This window comes from Euprymna scolopes, chromosome 7 (genome assembly GCF_053919585.1).
Source record: "Euprymna scolopes isolate OS-2025 chromosome 7, ASM5391958v1, whole genome shotgun sequence".
Classification (NCBI taxonomy): Eukaryota; Metazoa; Mollusca; class Cephalopoda; order Sepiida; family Sepiolidae; genus Euprymna; species Euprymna scolopes.
This window is the reverse complement of record NC_136488.1, coordinates 139,328,684-139,350,021: the sequence shown is the minus strand read 5'-3', so window position 1 is coordinate 139,350,021 and position 21,338 is coordinate 139,328,684. Positions and strand designations below refer to the sequence as shown.

The window sequence follows — 21,338 nt, the reverse complement described above, 5'->3', positions numbered from 1 at the left end:
TTCTACAACGCTTTCTATCTCCATAACCGGGATTGACTTACTCTCTCTATCTACAACTTGTGCCAGAGAACACCTCCGTGTAGCTGACCTGCTCATATGGCGCGCAGCTTAACTGATGTCACCCCCTCTCTTTTTCTCTTTCTACATGCCGGACGGCCATTTCTCGTTCCACGACATTACTCACTCCTTTTTCCACGCGCGAACAAACGAAGGTGACCCGAACGTGAGATGAACACACATTTCCTTTTCCTTCTACACCACCCGTCCCGCAACAAACGATGGTGACACCCGCGCGGACATGAACGCGTGTTATACCTAAAACATTCATTTTTCAACAGTAAATTAACGACGCGTTTATTTCATCCAGCTATTGAGTTTTTGTTTCCTTCATTCCATTCGTTTCATAATTTTCTTTTGTAACGGGATTAGGATTTATACATCCTAGTCCTCTACAAGTGTGTATCCGTTGATATCTTATGTACTTTTATATAGAATGTTATGGCTCTCGGTTGATTAACTGTGTCGGATATATACTCGAGAATCAAAACAATGATACGAATATTCTGTTGTCATATTCCTAATAATAGCATTCTAAAATCAATAACAAAAGAAATTGTTTAATGCTTACAAAGAATTTTTTCTGGCAATAAACTCACGCTGTAATTTAGCGACTTTGCCAAAAGATTTTACTAAAATATAAGATGCGCTTTATATTTTTAAGCGAGTTACTTTTTGAAAAAAAAAAACAAAAAAAAACAAAAAAAACACATACATAAAACATACTTGCAGATTTTCACTAAAACACGTATACTTGACTGCACGATGACAAATCTCCATAAAAGAACATTACATTGTTATGTCATTTATTTTGTCTGTTTGGCGAGGATTGTTATGCCAGGAAGTACCAAATGATCCCCATCAATAATAAAAAAAATGACATTTTTATATCAACCAAATGGGAAAATAATGTCTCCTAACCAAGAAATATTTCCTGATCCAAGTCTCCTCAAAAGTTCACGAACTCCATGACGTCACTGTGACGTCACCGACACATTAGTTCGGTTAACGAGTTGTTAATTATAATTTTCCCAAACTCTTTCCGAGAATCTGTTTGACCGATTAACAGACAATTACATTGTTTACGTTTGTTTTAAGAGAAGCACAAGTATTTTGTAGGACGATGGTGGTTGGGCGAACGCAGGGAATAATAATAATAATAACAACAAGGTGTCGAAGTGGATACTGTTGTGTACAGGCACGTGAGAGCCGAGAAGGCGTCTCTGGCGACTGCCAAGTCAGCAGCCGGAAGGTGCTGAAGTCAGCACCCAAAATACTTCTGGGATTCTGCCGTCATCTCTGTCAGCACCGTCGGGTCGCCTCGTCATCATCCCCGCCAGCCACCCTTCCCCAGATTCTCTGCCCCTCCCCTCTCTCCGATCCGCGTCACACGGTCGTTCTTGTAGAGTTCTTCTAACATAGCCAAGCGCATTGCCTACCGAACCTCGCACCTACAGCAGCAGTAACCCTATCATCTGTGTCGCATTGTTTTGCCGTTTGCTTAAAAAAAAAAAAGAAAAAAAAAAGAAAAAGAAAATGGCACCACGCAGCATCATTAGTTTAGACAGAATCTCCCAGAGCTAGATCGCGACAGATCTGTTTTCTAGTCATTTTTTTTTCTGTACTCGCGTTTTCTAAAAGGAGGATGTTTAGAGTTACAGAATAAACTTTAGAAAATGGAGAAAAACTATTAAGAAAATTTGTTTTTCTTTAACTGATGGTCATAAAACTGAAGCCCAAGACGTTATATATATATATATATATATATATATATATATATATATATATAGTTTAGTAGTCATTTTTCTTATTTAAAGTCTTCTTAATAAATAAAAAATACACTCATCCTCACAAAACTATTTTCTTCAAGCTATTATTAATATCATTTCATTAGTATACAGACGACAAAACACCAACATCCGATTATTGCGCTATTTAAAAAAAAAAAAAAAAAAAAGGAAAAAAAAAAGAAAAGAAAAAAAAGATAAAAAAGAAAAAAAGAAAAAAGAAAGAAAAAAGAAAAAAGAAAAAAAGAAAAAAAGAAAAAAGAAAGAAAAAAAGAAAAAAGAAAGAAAAAAAGAAAAAAGAAAGAAAAAAAAGAAAGAATCTGGCTAATTACGAATGAGCTTTCAATAAGTTTCCAGAATTTTTCGTATAGGCACTTTTATTGATAGTACACACATGAAACTCTAGTCACCTTCGAAGTAATCTCCCACGGCTGCAATGCACTTGTATCGTTCCAAGAATTTCTAGAAGGCCGCATGGAAGTCCTTTTGTGTGAGCATGTCACTGTTTCTTTCATCTCAATTGTCTCATAACGACAGCCTCTAAGGTTTTCTTCGAGCTTAGGAAATAACCAAAAGTCATAGGAAGCAAGATATGGCGTATAGGGAGGGTGAGGAACTGTCATGATGCTGATCTTTCTCAAATATCCCGTGACCAGGATGGAATTATGGACTGGTGCATTAGCGCTAATCTTCCACATCTTCAGTTCCTCGTGAATAATTGTTTATACAGTTCCCACACTGACATCAAATTGTGCACTTATTATCTCTATACACACATGACGGTCCTTATGCATGGAAATCTTTATTTAGCAAATGTTCTGACTTCCTTACTCTTCCCATACCTTTCATCATCCCTTACAGACTTTCTGCCTTCATTGAATCTCTTATGCCACTCCAAACTGAGGCTCGATTTACACAAGATAGTCCAACAGCAATCTGAAGCATTCCATAAGTTTCTGTGATTCTTTTTCCAAGTTTTAAACAGAATTCTATTGCATATCGTTCTTCTAAAGAGTCTTCGCGTCCAGATTGCATTTTTAAAATTCGCCAGCTGTGACAATCAGACTTTAGTAGGACGTACTCCAATTCCTGCTATAGCTGTTCCTTTGAACCTGAAATTATAAAAATTGGCCAGTCATCTCATTAGTAGTATATCAATAACATACTGGATTTGCAAGAGTCTACGACAATTTTAAATGCGTGTACAAAAAAGTACGAAAACTTATTGAATGCACCTCGTAAATAATTGAAGTAAAATATTTAGTAAAAAAAAAAAAAAAAAAATGCAATAGAAAAATTGTCAAAAATTCGTTAATTTTTTAATTTATCTCTATATAAATAAAATATACTCATTTTTTCCCGTCTGATTTTGACCTTAATAGGATTAAAAATCAAGATATTTCATGCAAATATAATATGCACAAACGGCAGAACAATATCTGAGGTGTGTTATAGGCTTATTATTTCTCAAATTCCTCGATAATCTTAGATTTCTATACTTTTTCTGCTGAGAAGTCACGGCCAAAATCGGTTAAGATCAATGGAAGTGGTAAAATATTTTCTCTCTAATAAATTCCTCCTCCCCCTGCCACCACTTAATACCGTTTGGGGATCGTTCACAAGGAACAGTTGAGAAGAGAACACCGGTTTGGCTTCGTAGTTCTTTCATGTGAAATTATTTAAAATCACTAAACTAAGCTGCAGTGCTCTGTGGCGTAGTGGTTAGCGTGCTGGACAATTCACATTATATTTTCACGTTCGCGCCGACCTACCGTAGTCGTTTTTTTGTTTTTTGTTTTTTTTTCCTAAACAACTGGAATGGACTTTTCTTGGTGGCCGAACTGTTAACGTTGCAGATGTTTTTTTTTTGTTTTTTTTCACACTTTATTTTCCTACTTTTACTCATGACTCCGGGTTTGATACTTCCTACTTACCTACCATAACATTTTTTAAAACTCCCCCCGTCCCGGAAACAAACACTCGGCCAACGCCGGGTATCCCCGCTAGTACTTTGATAAATTTCTGTTGAAGTTTTTGTTTTGGTTTTGTTTCTTTTCCATACAATAAATGTCAACTCTAAATTATTCACAAAGTAAATATTAAATAGAATTTAAAACGCTAAAATCATTCCCTTCATCTGTTTTTGTATTATTTGGATTTTTCGGAATATTGTTCTCATTTTGTGACTTATCCTCACAACGTTTCAACCGATCCGCCCCCCTTTTTTTTTTCAGGTACATCTTGTTGAACTCGGGAATCTTTATTACGAACTGCACGAAATTTTCAGAAAACATAATAAAATTAACAAAAACGCTCAGACAACTGCAGTCCAAACATATTTCAGAAAGTTGAAGAATCGTAAATGCGAATTTCTTTTCTGACCAATTGATTACCAAATCCTTCGCACAGTCTTTTCTTTTTCTCGTCGTTGTATCCTGCCCGCCATGAAAAAATAAACCAAATACTGAACACGCGCCTGTGACCTCTTGCACGTGGCTTCGACAAACAAAGCATCATCGGCGTTTTAGATTCGGTAAGCAAATACTAAATCCGAGTATTGATATCACTGCCAATTATTTTTCTGGGTAACTAATTACCAAAGCCTCAGCAAAAAACATTTCGTCTACACTCCTGTTTACCTACTGCCTCAGGTCGTTGTATTCCGCCTTTTAAAACGACTCGTTGTTAACGCAAGTAGATTATTAACATATGCAAAACCCAAAATACTGGGCATTCGCATTTGGTCTCTCGCACATAGCTTCTTAACAAGAGGCTTTACGGGCGGTTTGGATTCGGTAGGTATGAAACTCCTTCGTCGCAGTAGACAACGGAAGTTACTGGGATGTAACTTGGACTATGGAAAATTCATAGAAACTTATCTAAATATAATTATGTAAGTACTCGCAAGGTGACTCGACGTCGCCCGGGATTGAACAATAATCAACGAATGTTTCACACTCCCGTATTTTAATTGGCATCGAAATCGATTAAATTGCCTATTTTTCAATCAAATCGATTTATTGCCTGCTCTAGTTGGGGACTCACTGCAGTGCATCGGGAGAAAGTTTCATATGCCTCTTGCAGTGACTTAGTTTACAATACATTGCACTGTAGAGAAACTCTTGGTTATATAAAATTATTTTTATATATATAATGGCTTGAATTAAAGTTTAAAATGCAAAAGTAATGTATCATATTTCAATTGTGCTCTAAATAGAAACATTTATTTCAAACGCTCCTCTGTCTAACCAAAGAACCTACTGTTGATTTTATATGTTGAGCCTTTCGGCTTGTGCGGTTATAAAACTTCTCAAGTTCACTTTGGATGTTAGGCTGCGTAAGATGTTAACTTTGGTAAAAAAAAATCTCATGTTTATTTCTTTCATCGAATTATTTCGAGTATCGATACTTATCGAAGATCTTCCGATACAAAACATATCTAAGAACACTGCCAGGCACATAGAGTACCTTCGAGTGAAATTTAATACAAATCGACCCAGCCGTTTTAAGGTCCATAGGGAACGAACTCACAAAGTTCATTACATATAATACTAGCGGGGGTACTCGGCGTTGCCCGGTTGTTTGGAGGTGTGTAAGGAGGGGGGGGGGTAAAGTAAAGAATAAACAAAGTAATAACCCTGTTTAAATATTAAAAAAAAAAAAACGATGTTAAACTTCTTTAAAAAATCGAAAAAAAAACAGCGAACAAACGTAAAACTTCTTTAAAAAAGAAATCGGAAGAACAACAAGCAAAAATAAGGGGGAAAAAATGATGAACGTGTTCGGAAAAACAAAAACAAACACAGTGAAAAGCGAAAAAAATGCATAAATAACCTTTCGATTCGGTTAAGTCCATGTTGCGTTTCACCCAGTAGAAAGCATAGAACGAAAAGGAACGTTAAAATTCCATTCCAGTTTTTTTAAACAACTACGAAGTAAAGAAAACCGAAATCGGCGTTCGTTCGTAACTGTCCCTTGTGAACGATCCCGCAACGGTGTAAATGGGTGATGGAGAAGGAGGAATTAATTAGAGAGAAAAGACTTTACTACTTCCATTGATCCTAACCGATTTTGGCAGTTAACTCCCAGCAGGAAACATAGAAATCTACGATTATCGAGGAAGTGGAGAGGTAATATGCCTATAACATCTGATATTGTGCTGCAGTTTGTATATATTTCATTTGCATGAAATGTCTTGATTTTTAATCCTATTAAGGTCAAAATCATAGGGAAAAATAAGTTCATATATATATATATATATATATATACACACTAGCAAAAGTACCCGGCGTTGACTGGGTTCAAAAACAGCCGACAGAAAATGGACTGATTTATGAAAGTATGATAGGTTATGAAAAGGAAGGGTTGTAAATTTGGGTTGAATTGGGGGGTATCAAAACCAAAGCAAACTATGATTAAAAGTAAAAATAAAATAGATAAACCCCATAATTTATTATACCATACCTGTTCACACTGAAACACTTATCACAATATTCTGTGGATCTATATTAAAAAACCTTGTTAAACTTTGTGACATATTCCATTCTATGGAGGTCAGATGTGACCGAACACCCCATAATTTTATTATACCATATTTCTTCAAACTGAAACATACTTATCAAAGTATACTTATGCAGATAGATATGAAAAGTCTTTATTAAAGTTTGTGCCCATTTCCATTCTATGGAGGCCAGGCGCGAAGGCAGACCCCACAATTTTAGTGAACCACCGTTCTGCCAGATCAAACATACCCATTCCTGTGTCTCGATACATCTATCATTATATGTAATCAGCTTTTTAAAATAGCCAACCATATTGGAGCCTATTCGTGACCAAACACACAAACAGACATTCAGCTTATATATATAACTACTTAATTTACTCACATAAAATTAATATACGAAAGTATAGATTTATGCGTAAGCTTTAAGTATTTACTTCAAAAGTGCTCAATACGTCGGTAGAGTTAGTAAGTTATAAAATGTATATGGCGATTAAGCTACACTGAATATTCTGCGTTTCATCCACTTTAGGACTCTTCAGGCTTATGCACGAATTCTGTGGTTGTTTGTCGCTTTTATATGCTCCTCTTCTATCGAAATTTTAGTTAGCCAATCAGCTTACTACTATCCACCGCACCCTTCCTATCAGCCAATGAGAATGCATTTATCGGACAAAGGCCTAGTTGACCTCTGGTTGACCTGTTCCTTTGTGTGTGCTCTATTTAGCCTGGATATTTAGCTTATTGATCTTTTTTAAATTTAGGTTAGTTGTTTTTAATGTTAGTTTATATATAAATATATATATATGCGTACACACAAAAAAAAACACTAACCTAGATTTAAAAAAGATCAATAAGCTAAATATCCAGGCTAAATAGAGCACACACAAAGGAACAGGTCAACCAGAGGTCAAATAGGCCTTTGTCCGATAAATGCATTCTCATTGGCTGATAGGAAGGGCGTGGTGGATACTAGTAAGCTGATTGGCTAACTAAAATTTCAATAGAAGAGGAGCATATAAAAACGAAAAACAACCACAGAATTCGCGCATAAGCCTGAAGAATCCTAAAGTGGATTAAACGCAGAATATTCAGTGCAGCTTAATCGCCATATACATTTTATAACTTATATATATATATATATATATATATATATATATATATAGGGAAGGGATTAGAGTTAGAGATTCTGAGAGTAAATCTGTTCTTTCTAAAAAAAATGTAGCAATTTAATTTAATTCTTTTGAAGATCATTAAATTGAGAAGAAATGGATTTGTCTGTTTTGCTTACGATATTGATGATTGCCAACAAGTATTGTTGCGCATTATCTTTGCCATGGAAATTGATGAGCGTGTTGTCAGTTACCAAGAGCACTTCCAGGAAATAGTTGGCAGGAATGTCTCGCCGATTACGTTGTAGAAGCTGTTCTTTATAAACCTTCTGTTTGTGAAGTAGTTTAGCTCCTGAAAATATAAAACAAGCGTTTCAAAAAGTAAAGCAATCTATACACCCATAATTTTTTCTTGTATTGATATTCATATCAAAATACCACTTTTTTTATATATGGATCGTGAGAACTGCATTCATCTGCAATAAGACATAGCTAATTTGCATATTCTTTTAAACATTCATTTTAGATTAATTCCCAATTATTTTTTTTCCGATTTTCTTATGGGAGGATAATGTTTAGTTAACTATTACCTGTAATTATATTCATGCAGATATTCTACATGATTTATATTTGTGTAATATTTGCGTAAAAAGATTATAGTAAACACAAAACTATATTTATGTATGCGTATATATTTTGTTTAAAAAATTTGCCTACCAAACTCCTCTCAGTTTTTTGTCTACGGACATGAAAATTGAATAGGATACTCGAACCGATGCGAAACTTTATATTTGAGTTTTAGGGAAAATCAATGCAAAGATGTGAAAATTAAAAAAAAAAAATGGAATTTGCCAGGTGAAGGTCGAACGACGGCATTACGAATATGCATGCGTAACGTAATAGCTATTGGTTCATGTTTTAATTTTTAGCTTTGCGGAAAATATGTCTTCATAGTACAGTCATTAACGTCAAAGGAAAAAGTAAATCGTAAGCTAAACGTTTCTCGGTGGTGGCGCAGGAGTAATTTTTTTAAACATTTTAAATCATTACTATATATTGGGTTCAGTATATAATATAAGAAATACGAAATACGCATGAATCGAAATATATTTAAGCATATTTTACGACGGGGCAATGCTGCGCGGCCTGCTAGTAATAAAATAAACTAAAAAGAAATAACACCCCGGAAAAAGGAAACTTAAGAAAATAAAATACTCTGGGATATTTAATACTGTACTAGCTACCAGGTCGACTGACCTCCGTCGTAAAATGCACTAAAATATAATTCATGCAGATGTCGTATTTATTATAATAGAGTCAATTTATACTTAATATATAGTAGTGATTTTAAATTAAAATATAACTTGGAATCTAGCAGATAGAATTGATACCAAACATTTAGCTCCATAGCGTTATTCGCTATCTTAGCTTAGGACAGATGAATATCAAAACTCAAAAAATTAACGCAGTTTAACATATACAAATGCATATGTAGTAGAGCAATTAAAATCGACTTACGCTTGCAAAGTTCAATTTTAACCCCTTAAACATCTATTTACGGGCCCGAATTCACAATATAACAAGTTTCAAACCAAAAATTGACAGAATAGCTTGCTAGACACCGTTCATCACACAGACAAGGTTATTACTATATATATATATATATATATATATATATATATATATATATATACACACACAATAGCGGGAGGAGGGTCGAGGGTCACCCGGCTTGGCCTAGTCGTAAAATATGCTTAAATATGATACTTTAATGGGTCTAGATTTCGTATACAGAGCCGTGATTTGAAAAGGAGTATTGCAAATCGATTGGTAATCCATAAGAAAACAAAATTATAAATGTCCAGGGTAAATTACAGTTTCCAGAAAAACGCTCATCTGATCATGGAGAAGTGAAGTTCCATTTTTTTTTTATGTAAAACGTTGTTTAAAAAAGTAACCGATAAGGCAAATGAAAGTGTTAAAGTTAAAATTGAAAATGAAAAATCGGGTAGTAAGAAAAAGAAAGGAAAAATGAAAAAGAACAGAGAAGAGAAAGAAAGAATATTATTAAGTAAAAAAAAAGGAGAAAGAGACAGACATAGTTGAGATAGGAGGAGAGTAAAAAGGGTGAAAAGTGGCAGATAGATAATCATCTTCCTAAATCAATTTTTAGAACCGATAAATATAGGTCAGTTGAGGTCAATTTGACCCAGACCAGAACAGAATTGAGTAAGGACGATAATTCAGATTTATGTAATTTAAATTTAAAAATAAGTTAAAATGAGTGAGGGTGTTACTGATGGTTTAATAAACTATTATATAATTATAATTGTACGCATATACATATATAAATGCATAAATGCATACACACACATATATATAAAAATAAAATATAGGATAAGAGGCGAGACTAAAGGAGATAACTCACTCACAAGCAATTGAGAGACACACACATGTAATTATGCAAAGACATATGTATATATAGATGCATAATTTATGCATACATTCATATATACATACACAAACATTCACACATTGTGTATAAAAACAGACATATACGCAGATATAAGGTCAGGGTTAAAACACAGTAGCTCCTTTAGTTTCACACACACACACAAAGACGAATAGAAAAAATCTCTTATATTAAGTAAATATATAGCCGATAGTTTAAGAAATTAGCTAAGTAATTTCAAATTGGTTATATTTGATTTTTTCTTATGTTTACATTGAGAAATAAGTTCACTTTTGGAATTGATTAAGTTGACACTTTAAGGGAAGTAATTATACTTATAGCTTCAGATATGCAAAGGTTACAAGACTTAGAACCTCGAATGTAAACTAACTTTTTAAGAATAGCTTCATTTATCATTTATAGAGAAAGGGGTGTTAGAGAGAGAGAGAGAGAGAGAGAGAGAGAGAGAGAGAGAGAGAGAGCAAGCAAGCATAACTGGCATTGTCTGTGGATGTCTGGGACCGTAATATACGACTAAACAAGTAAATTTTGAATCAATAATTGATTTGAATGTTTCATGCGTAAACAGTTTCCATTATTGTTCAACGTAAAGAGAAAGAGATAGACGTTTGGTCTGTTTTCATGACAAAACGATGCAACCTCTTCAGACATTAATCTATTAAAAGTCCGAATACCGTTAATTGGCGAAGAACTCATCTGCAACGTGAAACAAAGAAATTTTCGTAGCGTCTACGTGTACCTCAGAATTGGTGCCCAGTTATGCGCTTCGGTTTCGAACAGGCTATTAGTGAAATATAACAGATTTTGCCTTCATTTATAATAACATAATTCGATATTGTTTGAAACTATACTTACACATCCGAAAAAAAAAAAAAAAAAAAAAAAAACTCGATACCAAATAAGTTGTTCGTTTTACTGAGAAATCAGTGAAAAATGAGAACAGAAACACACACACACACACACACATATATATATATATACATACACACACTAGAAAATGTACCCGGCGTTGCCCGGGAATCTTTAGTTTCATTTTTGTCCCCCCTCCTTTTTGAACTATACCTTTTTGCTATGATGCCATGTGTGAAGTTGTTATATATGACGTCATCTGCTATGGCGTCATATATGACGTATACTGGGACAAACGAATAAAAAAAACAGATAAGACTACGGCTTTATCATAATATAATCACGTTGACCCACCGGTTCTCGCCAGATCTCCGAGTTAAGCAACGATGAATCTGGCCAGTACAAGGTGGGTGACCATTTGGGAATACTAAACGTTGTAGATGGTGACGAGGTTAAAGCACTTCCCCCACCCGGAGCAGTAAGGCGCTTCTGCCCTTCCGCTAGCCAATGACAACTCCTTGGTCATAGTCGTACCCACTTGGCTCACCGATCAAAGAACGTGAAATCACGGCAGGCAGGTTATGAGTAAACTGGTGAGAAGCTTGCTAGCTTATTCCGGAATTTTCGTTGCGTTAGGCAAATGATACTGATTGAGGTACAATGGCTAAGACTACTTGCTTTGCATGAGCACTGCCCCCTTTAGCAAGTAATTGTAACATAATTGATACTATACTGAAAAGAACATAATGGTGAAATGGCTTGAATGCAGAAGGGACTGAAGGGCCATGATCATCGATGTCTGCGAAAAGATTATATATACGTGTATGTGTGTATGTAGGGCGTCGGAATATGTTGAAAAGAAACCAATAAAGATTATATCGGCCGAAACGACGTGAAAATAAGATGAGAAAAGTAATCAAATAATTATGAACCCTCATGTCCAAAACAAGGCCGATAGCGATTAGTCGCGTGCTCTCGTGTAATGAATGAATGCGTGAATGTAGGATTGACATGAAATTCTTAAAGATAAACTAAAATGACCGAAAAATGGGTTGAAATGACTTAAATAAATAAAAAGTAAATGACTTGGAATGACTTTAATGAACTTAAGGATGAATTGAATGACCTAAAGAAGGACTTGAATGCTTAGAAAATAACTGGAATCCTTCAAAAACAACTTGAATCATCTGAAGAATGACTTAAATGGCTTTGAGACTGTTTATAAAGTGGGTGATCATTTTACATTAAATTAATACAGAAAAGTGATCCCCCACTATATATCACAATAAGTACAGCGTGTAGTAAGAACAGATGGTATTTATTTGCTCCCCCACCGAGCAAATTAGGCACAAGGCCAATTTTTAATGTGAGGAGTGAAGGGAGGGGGAAGGGAAAAAGGGGACCAGCTCCCGAGAGGTGGGAAATGGGAGCCGGCTAAAGGTCAGGCATGTGGGGCCGCCCCCACATCTGGTCTTTGCCAGTCACAGCTTGCAGCATCTGCCGGAACAGATGGTGTTTATTTGCTCCCCCACTGAGCAAATTAGGCACAAGGCCGTTTTTAATGTGAGGTAAAAACCAGCTCCCCTAAAAGTAGGCAAAAAGGGGGCACTCTGGTTACCAAAAATAATAATTGTCCCAGTATAGAGGGTTTCCCCTCCATTGACTGGTACAAATTATCTTAAGTGCAGCATCTGCCGGAACAGATGGTATTTATTTGCTCCCCCACCGAGCAAATTAGGCACAAGGCCAATTTTTAATGTGAGGAGTGAAGGGAGGGGGAAGGGAAAAAGGGGACCAGCTCCCGAGAGGTGGGAACTGGGAGCTGGTTAAAGGTCAGGCATGTGGGGTTGCCCCCACATCTTGTCTTTGCTAGTCATAGCCAGTCATAGCTTGCAGTATCTGCCGGAACAGATGGTATTTATTTGCTCCCCCACCGAGCAAATTAGGCACAAGGCCAATTTTTAATGTGAGGAGTGAAGGGAGGGGGAAGGGAAAAGGGGACCAGCTCCCGAGAGGTGGGAAATGGGAGCTGGTTAAAGGTCAGGCATGTGGGGTTGCCCCCACATCTGGTCTTTGCTAGTCATAGCTAGTCATAGCTAGTCATAGCTTGCAGTATCTGCCGGAAAGATACTACACTTTGATCTTGGCCAAAAGGCCAAGAAAAGCTAAGAACAGCATCTATTAACAACAGACCTTTGATCTTAACCAAAAAGGCCAAGCACAAAAGTGTTACGGACAGGCCGACAAACCGATCGACAAAGTGACTTATAGAGTCGCTTGCACGCGACTAAAAATCCGAAGCACTTTGTTGATTTTCTGTTATATTAGTTTCCGAACTAGCGAAGGAATACGGCGTTGTCCAGGCGCAGTTATTTCAAGCTTGTGAATGTGAAACAATTTCTTTCATTCGATTCAAATTTTGAATACACGTTTTTTTTCTATTTGTATTTTTCTTTTTTGTCCGGATTCTCATTAAAACGTCATTTGTGAAATGTTCGGCTCCAAGCGTCTGTATCTTCATATATATGGATGCGCAAATCCTCATATAATGATTAGATCACTGACAGACATTAAAAAACTTAAAAAAATAAATGCTTAAATTTCAACAGTATTTCTCGCGGTTAACGGTGGCCAAATGGATTAGGTCCTTGCTAATGAAGCCAGAGATGGCTTCTGTTGCCGGGTTCGAATCTATCGACTGTTGTTAATCGTGACACCCTGCACTGATGATTCCGGAAAGGATGAAACACTAGTGTCTGTTGGTATTTGATAATTATTATAGTAAATAATTATATATATGTGTGTGTGTATATGGGAGAGAGAGAGAGAGAGTTTATATTTATTTGCATGGCATGTTAACCTGTTTATTTTTATATACGTAGATTTTGTAAATAAGCGATCACTCAATCATATACGCTATCTACAATATATAGTAAAGTCGATCTCACTGTAAATCTACTATAGATATGCTAAATTTCTATTTGTTTATGACGACTTACCACACTTTTTCAATAGTGTTTTGATATATTAAACAGCTCTAGGCCAGAGTTCACCTAAAAGTCATCATAACTAAAGAGATTCCCTATACTAAAAAGCTGACAAACTGGAAAAATGTGAAAGGATGTCATTTTGAATTATATCTAGAATAAATTTTATTTAGTCTGCAGTTGAAATTATGACAGATGCTACCATTCTATGAAGAATGGCAACTTAAGTTCTTAAAGCGTGACTACAGTTTTGTGTCATACCGATGGCTGAATTTATATATGGTAGAGGTTGATTTAATCTAATTTCCCGGGCAATGACAAGACACAGGCTAGCCAATTTTATGTATAATAAACGTCATGCTAACAACAGCAAAAAAACCTTCATCGGTACGATTTCACGCGTCAGGTCTCCTACAGCACGTGTGGCATAATTTACAAATCAATTAAATGGTATACATGGGATTAATACACACCTTAATCACAACGAGGGATTTAGAAAACAATCACATCTATGTTCTCATATAGAACACGATGTGCGTTCATCCAAGACCCCAAGAACCATTTGAGAAAACACCAGAGACAAAGCTGCTGGAGTCTTCAATAAAAAGGTTATACGCATTGGGTTCGCCTTTTAAACACCGCGTTCACCAAGTTACAATGTTCAGTGCATATAGACTCCACGCCATAAAATCTAAATTATCTGACCGGACCTCATTTAAAACATCACTCTACATGTAACGTTACACGCGTGTTAATATTACGGACCCAACACATTGTAGATTGTCGCAAGGAACATAAAAAGAACAACTCGACTCTTGTTTTCCTTGGTGAAACAACCGATATATATATATATATTACATACACACATTTGTTTACAGGTTCTTTCCTGCCGCTCTAATCCACCGTGCGTCTATCTGTCCTTCTGATGTACTCCTGCTCGCAGGCTACGTGTCTCGAACATTTTTCGAATACTGCTCCCTTTTCTCTGACGTGATTCCAGGTCTGCGTACACCATTTTTTTTTTTCAATAATCTTTTCCTTCTTTTTTGCCTTGACGTCATTTCGCACTCGGCTCAGTCATTTGCAGACAGCTACCATACGCGCGTCCGCGCTCTGTTACATTTTTATTTAATTAAACTTGTTGATTTGAAGAGAGGATTGATTTCATGACGGGAATATATTTTAAAAACATTTCGTTTTACGTAGGTCAATCACACATGAGCACAAAACATTTCAACTTTTAATATACTGTAATTTACAGAAAACATAATACGTATATATACTTTTACAGGATATGTTATCTTGCTAATTACATTATACTGCCTTTATGAACTGACGAACAATATGTATTCAATTAGAAGGGTTATTATAAATTATGTCCATTATATATTTATATATATATATGATAGCTCCCTTCAGTCTTGACAGACTATGGATACCCACTGTAAGGGTGCCTGGGCGTGAAAATTGTTTTTGTGGTAAGGGTTGCGCAATCTTCAACCACACCTCTCCTGAGAACGTTGTTGAATACCAGTAGCAAGTGGACGTCCAAGACGACTGGCAACAATGCTGAGATAAACAAATAGCACATATAGCGCCTAGAATTCCCACATGGTACTAGCCAGGTTCAACATTGATCTGATAAGAACCGATGTGTCAGTGTGATTACATACGTTACATACATTCATTACATACATACATTTTCTTTCACTTTTTAATTTGTTTTATTTTTGAATACCATGTGACTACCTGTTGTATACGAAGGTGGGTCGGCACCCAAACAGTCATATTTTCTATAGAGAGGTTGGAGATATCCAAAACAATTTTATTACATAGTCAGGGATAAGAGGATGATATATTTTGTTCTCCAAACGGCAGCAAATTATAAACGTATAAATTGTATGTATGTTGTTTTGATATTGACATATAAACGGAGTCATGTTGTATCAGAGTTCTCACACGGGTATATATTACAGTTCATATTTACATAAAATATCATTTTTTATAAGAAGAATAATATATGCTTCATTCCTTTCTTTCTTTTATCTTCACTGCTGAGTTCCGTGACGAAACGTGAAATGACCAACCATAACCAACTGAGACATCTGTTCTTTCTTCTTTTGTGAAACCAAAGAACAACCCTTTATATTTTTTTAAATATAAATTTATTTCAGTTGTCTCAAATGGTCTTTGCGTGAGTCTGCATTTCGTCTACATGCTTATTCTTCACAGCCTCGCTTCCTGGCTTGAAGTACGTCTATTCACTCTCGTGACTAAACTCCAAATCTCAACTCTAAACTTCCCGACCTCCTGATCCCAGTTCCATAACGTCATCATTCAAAAAGCACACGTATCTCTAACGTGTGACCTTTCCATGTCTGCCTGCCCAAGGTTATTTTGTTTAAATAACCTAGCTAATTTATTTAAACATCTTCAGCTAAAACCCATTTCTATAGTTTATTCTATAAACAATAAAGAACTCACAATATAAACTATTTTAAGAATATCATTGAATAGATAGATAAATAGATAGACAAATAGATCGATAATAATTCACTTTTTACAATGTTGATTATCAAACATACCTTTCTGATCAAGAACTGATGTGAACCTTTTCCAATTTTCATTACGAAATCTACTTTTGTATAAGCAGCATCTTTTGTATAAGAGCGGAAGACTAGTGGTCGATTTATGTATAGTCTAGATATATGAGGCAGTATTTATACCTTTTTGCATGCCCAGCGTTGCCCGGGAATACATTTGAAAGCAATTTGTTTTGATTTCCCCTTTTTTGTTAAAATTTATTTTTTAATATATTATTTTTGGTTCCAATCAAAGTGATGTAACTCCGTATATACGAATACAGAGTCACGTCTTTTTAAGATGGCGCCTATTTAAAAAATAATTTTGACCAGGACAAAGACTATCCTTGAAGGAATCGAATCAAATTATATATTTTATTCTTATTAACATTTGTAACAACTGACAAGAGAATCTGACGAACCAGCATGAGATCTTGATATAGCAAGTAAAAAACTATAGATGACAAACATATACACCCATATGACTACTTTATATATCAGAAGAATACACGTATCCAGGACGAATAAAATGAATCCCTCCGAACCAGTTTTATACCTCCTTATGAAGATCAAAATCAAGACAATACTATAAAAACTAAAGTTTAGAATTCTTATAATTTTGTACACAATTCTATTTGATTCTAAAAAAAAAAATAGTCTAAAATGTAAAAAACTTAAGCTTAAGGATTTTAAGAAATTCAGGGAATTTTGCTTAGTTGATGTCTATTGACTTTTCTCCATGAAATTCAGGCTACGTAAGGATAAGAGTTAATGAGTGAACAATGGTCACTGAAACAACAGCGTAGCGATCGTTAGTGGTAAAAATTGAATAGAATTTGATTTGAGAATTTGTTTACATTGGACTCGAAGATGAACATTTTGTAGTTCGATAGAAAGCAGACCCGCAGTACAGAGTTCCACAGGAGACAGTTTTAGAGAAGAAGCTTTGTTCAGAGAAATGCGTTTAAATTTAAAGACAAATGGAGAGCGAGGGAAATTGTTGATAGTGGTTGTAACTAGACGAGTGTTTATGGATAAACTTGGATGCAAATCTGAAATATTTGATTTTTTTCAAATTCGAGGTTGTGTCTATATCATGATTTTAAAAACTGTTAAAAATACTCTAAGAAATCTGACATTTTGGGAATATTTATTAATTCATGTTTAATTCCAATTGTTAAAGATTTACAAAAATCGGAGGTATCTGAATTTTTACGAAGGAGTTCCATTCTTCTGTTTCTTTTTACATAAAACTAATTAAAGCTCATATTTAAACCCATATAAGCAATCAGTTGCGTTAAACAATTCATACTGGTGCTACCAGATCAGGCTGTCTGAAGATATTGGCTTCTTGAGACGAAATGCACATAACATTGATGTTTTTTGTTTTTCCACTTCTTTTTGCAAAACTTCATGTTCTGCAAAATCAGAAACAAGCCCCCCCCCTTTGCTTCTTCCCTTTTCCCCTTTCTATCTTCCCCGCTTCCTGACTGGTTTCCGAACTTAAAATGTACCAAACGTTAATACTTTAATTCTTTTCCCTCTCCCATAGCATAACTCATTCATGTTCTGCAGGGCAGGGAACAAAAACGATAAAAGCCACTATAAAACAAACAAACCAAACATTACAAACTAACGATTGAAGATACAAAAAGCTTGAAGAATAAAAACCTAAAAAAAAAAAAGAATAAATAAATAAAACAACTAGATTTTGCATTAAATGAACCAAAAAGGGTTGATATGCCGTAAAACAAAACCAAAAAGGTCATAATGATCGGTTAATTAGTTTAGGATTGAATCATGCGCATACAAACATATAAACATACTTAACTTTATAGAAATAAAAGATTAGATAATTTCTTGAATACCGTTATGAAGTACAAAAACATATTTATAATTTGATTAACTTTACGCCCTCTTCACTGCAACCTCTCTCAGAGACGTGATGTTGCTAGTCTCAATCTGTTCTACAAATACTATTATGGCACACGTTTCGCAGAATTGTCGGATTTGTTTCTTGCTTTCTTTGTTCAAGCTCGTTTGGCTCGTTGGTCTAAAAGGTCTTTAATTCGCTGTTTCAATACCTCGTTGTAATACTGCTTTCTATTCCAGCAGCTTCTTTCCAAGGGCTGCAAGATTGTGGAACTCTCTTCCTGCTTACTGTTTTCCTTCTACTTACAGCTTTGGTATTTTCAAGACTAAGGTCAATAGGCATCTCCTGTCTTTGCAATAACCAGCTTCCGTTCTTGTTAGCTCATTACATCAACTGGCTTCATGCCTTGTCTCGAGCGATTACCATAAAATAAAAGTTAAAAGAATACAAGAAAAAGTATTGTATAGTTATTGTCAGATTAATGAAGTCGAATTTCAGCCGATTCACCAGCATCCAAAGTTAGCGATAGAAAAATGCCGCCGCTTCCTTACCAACTAATAGTTACGGAATAAAACGTTAAAACGATTAAATGAGATAATGCGAAAAGAAAATATTGTTACATTTATATACAAGCAAAATTACATTTCGTTGTGTTTCGCAGAGATGACAAAAATGTTAACAAAACCAACGAAATACATCCACCATTATCTGAAAATACCGAATTCAACGATTTAATTGCCTTCTCAGGAGGGCAGAGTTAGACACAATATCGGTTTTAACGTGGGGGAAAAAATCCAGCTTTCCCAATATAAAAAATATTTTTTTTAGGCGACGAGCTTAGAAAGAAAAATAAAAAAAATTACCACGTGTCATTTATAGTCACGTGGTACCCTGGTCCTTTTCATTAGGTAAAAACCAGCTAGAAGACTACTCATGCCTGAGAGTATCCTTTACCTTTACAAGGCCACCATTCGCCCAAGCATAGAGTATTGTTGCCACATCTGGGTTGGTGCATCTACCACTAGTCTCTCCCTCTTAGATAGCCCCCCCCCAAAAAAATAATTGTCAATCTAATCGGTCCCACTTTATCAACTAAGCTCCAGCCCCTGTCTCATCGCCGCAATGTTGTATCACCGTGCCTGTTTTACAAATATTTAAATGAAATGTGTTTTGATGAACTTGTTTCACTTGTACCCCCCTTGACATACATATCTCCGACAAACTCGATTAGCAGTAAGATCGCACCCCTTCACTGTTGTTGTCCCTAAATGCCAGAAAGCTTTCTATTCTAATAGTTTCTTCCCTCGAACAGCTAGAATTTGGGATTCCCTTCCTTCTGCCTGCTTCCCTGGCTGGATTGATATGGCAGAGTTTAAATGTAACAAACAAATATCTTGTTAATCTTTCCTAGACATGGCCCCAAATAGTAGCCCCTTACGTCCAAATGGCGATATGCTTTGTAAGGAGTAAAAAAAAAAAAAAAAAACTACCAGAAGGGTTAAAATCAGAAAGGTTCAGTTCTGCTTGGCGAACAAGCTGCAACATAACGTTTTTGTTGTCGCAATTATCGACTTCTCGCGTCGCCATTCAGAAGTCACAACATATTGCTAAAGTTACAGTACTAAAAACAGACATTGGGTAAAAAGATAAAAATAACCTCAGTTGAGAAAGATTTTTTAATTCGTTGAGTGAGGACAGAAAAGAATAAAGTGTAGTATCAGATTTTTTTTACAAAGGAATCACCAGTTATCAAGGCCCAGAGGCCACTCAAGGATAAGGGTTAAAGAGTGCACAGTAGTCAAAAGGACAATATCATAGTAATCGTTACGAAGTGTAAATTTGGTAAATTAGATTACTTAAGGGGAATGGCTAATCAAGAACTTGTTTACATTGGACTTGAAGACGGCCATATTGTAGTCAGCTGGAAAGCAGGTAAACGGAAGAGAGTTCCACAGGTGTGCAGTTCTTAGAAAGAAGGAATCTACGGTTATGTTTAGGCACAGATAAGAGTGAGGGAAATTATTGATAGTGTTTCTCGTGAATGCTTGGCGAGGGAGGACCATAGATTAGAGCTCAGACGAGTACTTGCCATGAAACCAACGATACAAACAGAGACAGGCTCGCAATGTCTCTTCTGTGAGAAAGAGGTTGCAGGGAAAAGAAAAGGGTATCCCCTACTAGGGCACGAAGTCTATTCTTAACTGTCAAGGCAGGATAAGTTCTTCCTAGCAGCTCCTGCCAGATGTGACAGCAATGTGGCGCACATTTGGTAGCATTTTATTATTTAAGGGAGCGGCTCAAGAACCTGTTTACATTGGACTTGAAGACAACCATGCTGTAGTTAGCTGAAAAGCAAGCAACAGAGTCCCACAGTTCTGGAAAATAAACTTTGTTCTTGAAATTCGCTTTTAGATTTAGGCACAGAGTGGAGGAAAATCGTTGATAGTGGTTGTAGATGGACGAGCGTTTGTTTTGAAAGTTTGGTGTGAGGAGGCATAGATTGAAGCTCAGACGAGCACTTGTCATAAAAATAACGGGAGAAGCTCGTAACGTCTTCTATGAAAAAGACGCTGCAGGAAGAAGAAAACAGTATCGCTTAATAGGTTTCGAAGCCGGTTTCGAGCTCTGTCAAGGCAAGAAAGGGTGCGCGAAACAGCTCATCCCCAGATGTGATAGTTTTTAAGATTTTGCGCCACATTTTCGAGGATTATGATTTGTTTTAATTTCAGTTGGATATTCTGATAATTCCTCGATTTAGCAAAGATCAACTTGTAGTATCTGCGTGTGTCATTTTCATTTTGAGATGTTAACAGAATCACCAGATCTTTAAAAGATGACAAAACATTAGGAAATTATCAAATTTCAACGAAATTCTTTGTACTTGTTAATTAGCTTGAAAACGAGCAAATTTGTTTATTCTTAATGAAAATACCGATAAGGTTTCTGTCACTTTAAGCGCATTCCTAATTTACATGACGAAACTCTTGTAGAATTTTATTTTCTAGTCCGAAATGTTTTAATTTGCTGAAATCTAAGTCCCAGACAAATATTTCAACTTAAAATAAATAAAAAATAATAGAAGCCAAATCATCGAAAATATGGAACGTAATCTTAAAA

At 35.7% G+C, this 21,338-nt stretch overlaps 1 protein-coding gene across 1 annotated transcript in view; it reads right to left on the bottom strand.

Annotated features, from left to right (window-relative positions):
- The window catches only part of LOC145280002 (A disintegrin and metalloproteinase with thrombospondin motifs 3-like), a 307,054-nt gene that overhangs the window by 108,031 nt on the left and 177,685 nt on the right, over window positions 1-21,338 (bottom strand). Inside the window, exon 5 of the mRNA XM_080131625.1 lies at window positions 7,637-7,809. Within this exon, the coding sequence (XP_079987751.1) occupies window positions 7,637-7,809 (173 nt within the window). The remainder of the gene's footprint in view (window positions 1-7,636; window positions 7,810-21,338) is intronic.